A 9,561-nucleotide genomic window follows, 5' to 3' on the forward strand; every position below is an offset into this window, starting at 1 on the left:
AGGTCAGACAACTTCCCATCTTGCTTCACCCAGCTGTGATATACTTCAAGCTGGAGCAAGGCGCTGCCTTCCTGGTGGTGTATGGCAGGCAGATGGAGAACGCATTTCTTCAGGCAAATACCAGAAAGCCTACCCTTCTGCAAGCTAGACTTAAAAACAAGGAAGTATTTGAGCAAAACATAAGAAAGATTGAAGAGCAGAAATCAATATCTTTAAAAAAATTTATTCCCTCAGTTTTATATACAATAATTACAGACTACTGTACAAAGGTGTAAATGGTCTTTGCTGTGAGTTGTGCATGTGCAGCTTAGTAGACAGATTTAACATTCAATTTGAATCTCAGTGCAAGTAGGCACTAAAACATCCAACATACCTTCAAGGTATAAAAACACATACCAGTTTAACAGGTTTCTCCAGTATATGTTGTTACAGTGCAAAATGCTATGAAATAAGGTTTCTTTAGAAAAATCCATATAAATTAAACACATATTGCACTTGTCCCAACTGAAAATGTAACAAATTTACTGAAGTAGCTTGATATGTTTTAGAACATTCACCAACAAGCATGCACTCCTTTCTTTCTCCTGGCTATTTGTGCCCGATACGTGTGGTTCTTACTCCAAATGTTAAATTGCATTTTAAAGCTCTGACTAAAGCAATCCCTCTTGAACAGACTGCTAAAAAAAAATAAAACACAGCAGATTCATGTAACAAGAACATTCTTCAGAACCCTTTTTAGTCTTTTCAGTAGCACTGTAACTAAATACATAGAAATCAGTATTGTTTAAATTCTCAGTGCAAGTGCATTCAACGCGAACCATTACACTTGCACCCCTTGTTTTCTGGGAAGGTATAAAACTTCCCAATCTAAAGATGTGCGTATTTCCACGGTACTTCAAGCTGCTAAGCTAACACTACACCCACTAACGTTTTGTGCAATAACACAGGTAGGACTTCTGTACATCACTGGCTGCCCCTTGGGAGAAGTGGCACAAAGTTGCATTAACTCAGAGAACAAAGCTTACGTGGTCTGAAACCACTCTACACACTCTGTATGTAGAGTGTGTAGACCTGTGTGTACACCTGCCAAACAAGAAGTAGAGGTGAAGGCAGACAACATCAGTCTTGCTAGCTTTGACTTTCCCTTAATCCTTACTAGCCTTGAAATTTAAAGAAGTGAATCTAAGTGCAGATGCTAACTTTGTGCTTGAGATATTTATTCAAATCTGAAAGGTGAGGGAGTAGCTTGGAAACAAATCATTTATTTTAGCAAACCAGTGTGAACAACGATGCTACTAAAACCACTGACACTTAGAAGAAGAGGGAAAGTAAAACATGGGGCCAGCTGAACTTTAGTCCATTCTTTAACAGTTCAGGGTTACCTGCAAGATGCTACCCCTCTCCCTGCTTCACCTTGGAGGACTATATGTGCTCCTGCTACATACAAAAAGCATTTCTTTTCTGAACACACTTCTGCATTCAATTCAGCTCATTCAGAACACGGGTTAAAACCTGATTTCTGGTACTCAGACATTCTCCAGATCCTCTTCTGGAGCCCCAGCAGTACAGTGCTTTCTAAAGGCAGGTCCCCATCTTACTTAAATACTACTGGTTATTAAGTCCTTCATAAAGTCATGTGCTATTGATACAAGTAATGAGATAAAATCCTAATTTGATGCATTTAGGAGTTCTTTATACAGGTAGCGTACGTTTACACCACTTGTGCAGATCAGCTGTTTACACTGAGAAGACAGCGGGGCTTCAGGTCGAGGGTAGCAGCACACGCTGCTCACAGACTAGAAGGCTGCTGGATTACCGGGCCTGGGTCACATTCACGAAGGTCATTTTCTGACCTCATGTACATTAGGAACACAGTGACAGTAGCAAAAGTAGCTGCGTTGACAGGAAAAGCTCGGAGAAGCGTAGAAGTGAGGCCTCTCGTGAACACCCTCCAGCCTTCCTCGTGGTAGCTCTTCCTGACGCAGTCCAGGATGCCCTTGTACTGCGTTACGCCCCCGACACCGTCCGCCTGCAGCCGGGACTTGATCACATCCACGGGGTAGGTGGAGAGCCAGGACACGATCCCTGACATCCCCCCAGAAAACAGCAGTTTGGGAATAACGTAACTGTCTTCAGCTTCACAGCCCAAGTATCTGGTCATGCAGTCATAGGTCAGGAAGTAAAAGCCAAAGCTCGGAGTCTCCCTTATGATTGTAGAGACCATGCCTCTGTTGATTCCCCTCAGCCCTTCCTTTCGGTAGATTTTGATCAAACAATCCAGAGAATTTTTGTAGTTCTTCGTTTTTTGTTTGTATTCACCTGTTCCCTGAAGCTGCATCCTTGTCTTCGCCAGCTCCATGGGGCAGCAGATGATGCACTGAATGGCCCCAGCGGCCGAGCCTGCAAGGAACTGGTTCAGAGGAGTGTCTTTGCCAAGGGCACGCAGCGTGTTTCCCTGCACACCGAACACGACTGCATTAATGAAGGTAAGTCCCATCATTGGTGACCCAATGCCTTTATAGAGTCCAAAAGCCTGGTGGAAGAAAGAAGGAAAAGAAGTGTTTTTAGCGCTGGTGCTGATAACCTCCTGAAACTGTGTAGAAAATGTCCTTTCTGGCTGTCACTCATGCTGGACATTAGGAAATTCTACTTTTCTGAAAGAGTGGTCAGGCGCAGGAATGGGCTGCCCGGGGAGGTGGTTGAGTCACCGTCCCTGGAGGTGTTCAAGAAACATTTAGATATAGTGTTGAGAGACACGGTTTAGTGGGGTTATTGGTGGTAGGTGGATGGTTGGACTGGATGATCTTGTAGGTCTTTTCCAACCTAGCTGATTCTATGATTCTATCCTCTAACTTCCTAACTGTGGACAGGAGATCAGTTTAATCTTGCTTAGTAATAATAATGTAATCGCTGCCTGAGATGCAAGCATCTAAACATTTTCAGCAGTGCAAATACATACTTGAGTACATTTAGAAACTAATCTCTCAGTCCATGAAGATAAAAGCTTTCTGGTAAGTTTTATATACATATATTATATATATTATATATAATTATTAAGTAAAAGCCTAAAGCCATCCTTTTAGTTATGGTCTTTAAGCTCCAGCACAGAAAAACTGTTAACTTATTCTCTCATTGTTTGGACTCTCAGGAAAATCAGCTATTTGAGTAACTAGTTGTTTAAAAAGTTAACTTTGTCGTTTCAACTTCCATCTTAATGATGGCCTTCAGGAAACATCCAGCAAACCTCTGAACGTAAGTAACCAAGCCTGAAAACTCCAATGCAAAATGCTACATGCCAAGGCTACAGTATCTGCGGCCATGTGAGATTCAGAGTATGCTTTTCTCTTGATCTATGATATTTGTATGCTTTTTTTTTTTTTTTACCATCTTTCCCACCCTTCTCATACAAAATACATGAAGATTCAGAACAGAGAAAGCATGAACTTTGTACTTACGGATTCTTGCTTTATGATGGACTGAAAGCAATGGAAGGTCCCACGGTAGAGAGGCTTCTCTACATTTTGAACTTGTAGACGAACCTAAAACAAGTGGTATGAGATACTGTTTTGTATGTCAAGAGCAGCATAACTGGCAAACTAGTGTCTTCTACATGCATCGAGAACTGCTATAAAATATATATGCGAGAGCACAGACTGGACATTAGAATGCCACATGTGGCACAATCATTTAAAAGCATTCTCTTGAGTGTTTAGAATTATTTTGGAGAGTGAAAAAAAAAAAAAACGAAGGGAAGAAGATTGCTAACTCATTTCGCAAATTAGAATAAGAGTGTGTAGAAGTACAATGGGGTATACTGTTACCTAGAATTTCAGATAGAAGCTTTCCTGTCCTGACTACGCAACAAGGGCTTCCTTTCGCTGCCAAGAATACTTCTGTTGACACTAAGGAGTATCTGTACAAACCCGATAGCATTTTATAAAAAAAATATTTACAAGTCAAGCATGAAATAGAGAAGATAATAAAAGGCTGGGAACTTTTGACAACACCACATCTAGTGTTTCTGGCTACCAGGCTTGGGGCCCTTCACTGAAATGGGATTTTCTCAGAGTTTAGAGGGGAAGAGACTTAAGATAGCTTCCGTTCAGATAAGGAAAGGAATAAAAAGTCACTTCGCCTTTTAAATCTTAGTCTGCTGAAAGCAAACCACTCGTGAGGGCGTGGTTGTATCACACCTTGAATGTCAGTAGTTAATTTTGACAAAACAGACATGGTATGTTCCACACAACAGGTGCTATTACTGTGAGTGGTGACATTATGAGAAGGATGCATTTTTGAGATGGTTTTTAACCTTTGATAGGAAAGTCTGGTTCAGGTTTTCCTGTCAATTTGCCTTCAGCACACTGAAACAGAAAGCCTTGGAGCTACATAGTTCATGCAGAACCCTGCACTGCAGTAACTCAGTAATTGGTTTCACCGGAGTGCTGAAGTTAGACATCTGCCTTTGATCTCAGCGTGGAGGACTGCAATATTCCTCGGAGGAGATGCTTATCAACCATTTACTGCTGTGGCAACTCCATAGCAAAAAAATTCAAGGCTTATTTTGAACAAAAGAAAGGATTATTAGGTGTGAGAGATTCCTGACTTTTGTCTTTTTATCCCTGTTTGCCTAAAGTACCTCCACTACCACCAGAATGAAAGGCCCCTAAGATTAACTGGGTCTAGAACCAGTCTGGGGACATGGTTTCTTAGAAACCATATTAAGGTTAGTTTTCTTCAAGGGGAAAAAAAATAGTTAGAGTGTTTTTGACCTCACAACATGTTATTTCATGCTTTGTAAACCAAAGCTGTAGTTTCTAGTGCCTTTATAATATGCACTTTAATGTATGCTAAGCCATGTTTGGAGTCTGAGACAACCTCAAGTCTTCAGAGAGGGAACAGAGTTTTACAGTGTCCTAGAGTTCAGAGCCGGCTTACAGCAGGACTCAAAGCAAAGGAATCCTTTGTTATTCAGAGTCGGGTTGGGGGTTGAAGTAGCTGAGTTTGTTAAAGCTGCTCAAGAAGCAGTCCCCTAAGCAAAGCTATACATCTCAATGAGCTGTTAGAATGGCACAAAACCTTGGTCTGACTCCATTTATGGTTTTATTGCTATTATTACAAACCTCAGCTGCGAGGTTAGAGGGCTTCCAAATATATGGGCTTTAGAATTACAGCTTAGCAGCCTTTTTACTTTTCCATATAAGTACCTTTAGCAAGTTAAAATAACCAATACTGTGCACATAGGTTTAATTTCCTAGCAGCATAGAGCTTCTACTACTTTTATCTACATGATTTATGAAATATTGACTAATTAAGAGCTGTAGGACTAAATATTCAGAAAGCTAAATGTGCTGACACATCACATGTAAGAATGAAAAGCAGCTCTTAGCTTTGAGATCAGATGGCAGTACCTGCAGCAGCAAACTGCTAGGTGAGGCAATAATGTATACGAAGCTTTATTTCATGGGTATTAATATTATATTCAACAAGTTCTAATTTAGTGTGTACACCTATGGGAAGGATGACTCATTTATGGGGTTCAGCTGTTTATTTACTTGTTGACCAACAATCATCACATCCTTTCATTTTGCTTCCTTCTTATTTGAAGCTGCTGTTAATAAGCCAACTGCCATAGTGACAAGCTGTAATTTCACATTGTTGTTAAAGACTTACACAAAATGAAGGACTTAGTTTTAACTAAGCCTTCTAACACTCCAAACAGTTAACAGTGTGTGAAATAAGTGATTTAGAGACATTTGAGCTATCAGTGTCCTCCAAGGATACGTCATGGGTTCTGAGGTTCTGTCTTACAGCCACTGTGTGTGGAAGTGCACATAGTTGAGAAATGCATACCAGAAAGAAGGTAGAAGCAGAATAAGGCTTTACATTCATAAATAACTAAATGGATATTTAAACCCCGCTCCCTCCACGTCACCGTTGTAGAAGAGGGACATATCAGTTTAAAACCGAAAAGGATAAAAGCTTCATATGTCTTTTAGATCTTTATTTGAACTATTACATTTTGGAATAAATTAAGACTGAGAGAAACAGAAGTGTTCACCTGGGCTATACTTACTAGGTAACTCTCCCGTGATGAGGCTTATCTCTCATCTACAACAAAGTAACACTTTTGCTGTTAATGAAGACAGCCCCTAGCTCAGAAAGTAAAGGCAGTTAAAAGCAAAAAAGCAATTTTACACATTACATCAACAAACCAGGGCTAAGGAGAGTGCCAGCTCTGGGATCAGCTCAGAGGGGGTTTCTCAGCCTGGCTTCCCAGGCAGGGCTCTCCCTGTGTGTCCCACCAGCCCCCTCCCCCTTTTGAAGCATAAGCACTGGTTAAAAAAAAAAAAAAAAAAAAAGCTTAAAAGGCAAGGTGGAAATAAAATTCTGGCTTATCTAAGCAACTTTCCCACTGTTCAGTTATACTGAAACAAAGTCTAAGGTGATGGCCAACTGCAGAAATGCAAAAAGAGTTAGTATATATACAAACAAACACGCTATGCTTTTTTTTTTTTTAAAAAAAAGAGTGGTTATAGTCTTAGTTTTCCCCACGTACGGTGGTGACTATGCCAGCAAATAACACAAACATTAGTATAGCCCTCCAGCAAAGGGCAGGTAAACATTATCCCTTCTGGTGGTATGAAAGCCATGTTCCGCATTGGATCTTAAAAAATGCTTTAAATCATCTGGATACAAAACTGCTCCACTCTTCTGTACAGCAAGATGCTTTTTCTAAAGCCAGTACATCTTTTTTGCATTAATTCATCTGCCAGAACTAGCATGAGAGCCTCAGTTTTGCAGGCGCTTAAGTGTTTAGTTGCATGCACTATAAGCTGCTTCACATTAAAAATGTGTTCCCCACCCCCCCTCCCCCAATGCTGAACTTCAGTATGAACACAGAATTTTAGTGGTTTTGCTGCCTTAGTGCCATGACTCTAAGTTAAGCACATAAAACTTGGCAGGATGGGTAGAGAGGAGACAGCTGACCCTATGCCACCATTAGAAAGTGTTCAAGTCTGGATGCTTCCATTCCTGAAAATTTTTAGTTGAATTCAACCCAATTACTTAACAGTCAAGTTCAGCATACTCTCAGAAGCATACATACATTGTTTAACTATCTGAGCAGCTTGCACTTGGCTGGCAAGGACTAAAATCCACTAGCTATGAAATTCTGCTCAGTATTAAGTCAATCACGTGGCTAGAATACATAATATGGTGGTGACCCCTGTAATACTATCAGCCTTTGCATATCTAAATTCAGTAATGTAGAGGTACTCCAAATATAGCTATCACAGCTGGCATGCTGCAGTCAAGTGATATGGGTATAACATAGTGGTAAATACACTGATGTCCCCTGTTCTATTCTTCCAGCATGAGTCTGTAGGAAAGGCTGCCAGAAAGTGACCCAGGTCACCATCCAAGTCTGAAAAATGGGCTGGGACCCCTGGAGTTCTGACTGAAGGGTCTCCAGGAGATTAACATCCTTCAAAAATCTTGTCTTTGGAAAGGCCTTAGCTACTTTTAATATGCATAAGGCATAAAGCTAATAGTCAGGAAATCTATTTTAATTTGGAAAGCTATAAAAATAGCTGTGTATTATACCTAAAGGGAGGAAAAAGGCCCCTGACAAGCTTCATGCTATGGATTTTTGTCCACCTACATCCCTGGGCTTATGCAACAAATTAATGCCCAAGGAGTAAGTAGCAGATCTTGGGGAAAAAATGACACAAAGCTTTCAGCTTAGGGACAAAAGAGCTGGAGTTACCAATGGAAGTAGAGGCTCTTCTAGCAGATAGTAGTTAACAGCTTAACAGCTACAGCAGAGCAAGCATCAAACAAAATTAAGTGTAAGGTTCTATTTCCAAATGCAATATTACTGCACTGATCAAATTGGGACTGGGCCAACACTTGTTCATATTTTAGGGCTGAATCATACATATAAAGAACGCTCACTTCTGCAGGGCTGGAGGCTGCCAGTCCATAAGGAGCAGCTTACAAGGCTCGCTCCAAACGTTCAGTCACTGCCTGGGGCTCCTACAGCATCTGGGGGTGTTTGTTAATCTCCCCATCTCCTTGGAAAAAAAGTACTATTCAAGTTTTCTACTTAGAGACAGAAGTGTTTCGTAATCAACCCACCTTAACGGTGTCGAAGGGGTGTCCCACCAGCACTCCGGCAGCACCTGGAACAAAGCAGATGGCGTTGGTGAGCAGCACGCAGCATGGCAGGGGGCAGTCAGGGAGCACCCCAGCATGGCAGGAGATCCTTAGTTTGGTCCCTAGTAGCACTGGGTGCCTCTATGCCTCTGACAGGGCTGCGGTTTGGGGTCTACAGCAGTGTTGTGTCACACGGATGCTCGGAGCGATCCCCTCGCCCTGAAGTATGGCCACGGGCAGAGAGCTCAGCGTGCCTCTGAGGGAAATTATGTCACCAAGCTTCACTCTGGGGAAGCGCGGAGAGCCTGGGGCACCCCAAAGGAGAGGGGTACCCTGCTCTCTCCCCACAGCCTTTCCAGGCAGGATAGCAGCACCTGCAGAAGGAGCACCTTTGCCTTATACCAGCATCAGAGGGCTTTTTGTAAGTTACATGCAGGCCTGTCAGTTATACGCTGCACTGAAAAACACAAGTACTGCCTCAAGCAAGGGCTGCTCCAGCTCCATACCTCTGCAGTCCTAAATCATTCACTCACCGATGGCCCCTGGCCTCAGGGAGGAGCACAGAGCACACCCCATGTTTGCAGAAAGCATCCTCCCCGCTGCTCCCCCAGAAGGCGTGGGGGAACGTGCTGCTCCGTGCCCAGCCAGAGGGATGGGGCAGCCCACGGTGCCCAAGGACACCACGAAGGCCGGCAATTCGGCGCCTCACCAAAATGCAAAGGCCGTGACCCGGAGTCCCTCGGGCAGGGCAGGGATGAGAAGTGGGAAAGAAAAAAAATCTCTTTGCAAATGCAAATAATCAAAACGGTGCAAGAATAAATGGTTTCCTCCAGAACATGTGTTAACTGCTAAAAATAGCAGAGGGAAACAAGCGGAGGCCATAAGCTGATACACAGGGAAGAGGAAGACCAGCAGCGCATCGTTCCCCTCCTCCCCTTAACATTAAAGCTCTGCGCTGCAAATACGTGCGGGTCAAGGGCTGCAGGAAGCCCCCTGCGCTCCTTCCCCATCCTCCTTCTGCTTGGAGAGGGGCTTTAGCCCTCCTTCCAAGTTCCTTCCCTCCATCCTTTAAAAAACAAAATAAAAACAAAAAACATATTTTTTTCTCCATTTAAATTCGACACCCCCCGACTCACCGCCAACGCATCCCGCGAGGAAATCCAAAGCCATGCTCAGCTCCCACCGGCGGGGCCCGGCCCTCTGCGCGCTGCTCGCCGCGCACTGCCGCTGCTCCCGCCGCCCTCTCTTTCTACCGCCCGCCCTCGGCCCAGCTCCGGGCCGCGCCCCCGAGGGGCGGGAAGCGGGACAACTCCCCCCCGCCGTCTGCAGGCACTGGCTGCGGGAGGAGGGAGGGACGGGGATGGGGCGAAAGGGGGCAGGGACCGCGCTCAGCCCTTCTGCCCCCCA

The 9,561-nt window shown here is 43.5% G+C and overlaps 1 protein-coding gene across 1 annotated transcript; it reads right to left on the minus strand.

Annotated features, from left to right (window-relative positions):
• Positions 208-9,432, minus strand: SLC25A29 (solute carrier family 25 member 29). The gene is made up of 4 exons (XM_021401663.1): positions 9,291-9,432; positions 8,137-8,180; positions 3,456-3,539; positions 208-2,533 (listed from the first exon to the last, which is right to left on the minus strand). Exons 1-4 carry the CDS (start codon positions 9,322-9,324, stop codon positions 1,790-1,792), a joined length of 906 nt encoding a protein of 301 aa, XP_021257338.1. The 5' UTR covers positions 9,325-9,432; the 3' UTR covers positions 208-1,789.

This window comes from Numida meleagris, chromosome 6, assembly GCF_002078875.1.
Source record: "Numida meleagris isolate 19003 breed g44 Domestic line chromosome 6, NumMel1.0, whole genome shotgun sequence".
NCBI classification, from domain to species: Eukaryota; Metazoa; Chordata; class Aves; order Galliformes; family Numididae; genus Numida; species Numida meleagris.

Excerpts from the sequence above, each read along its gene's own strand:
- SLC25A29 (XM_021401663.1), bottom strand. The coding sequence starts at position 9,324 with ATGGCTTTGGATTTCCTCGCGGGATGCGTTGGCG. Across the intron at positions 3,540-8,136 it reads ACCCCTTCGACACCGTTAAG|GTTCGTCTACAAGTTCAAAA; the intron begins GTGGGTTGATTA and ends CACTTGTTTTAG. Across the intron at positions 2,534-3,455 it reads CCATCATAAAGCAAGAATCC|GCTTTTGGACTCTATAAAGG; the intron begins GTAAGTACAAAG and ends TTCTTCCACCAG.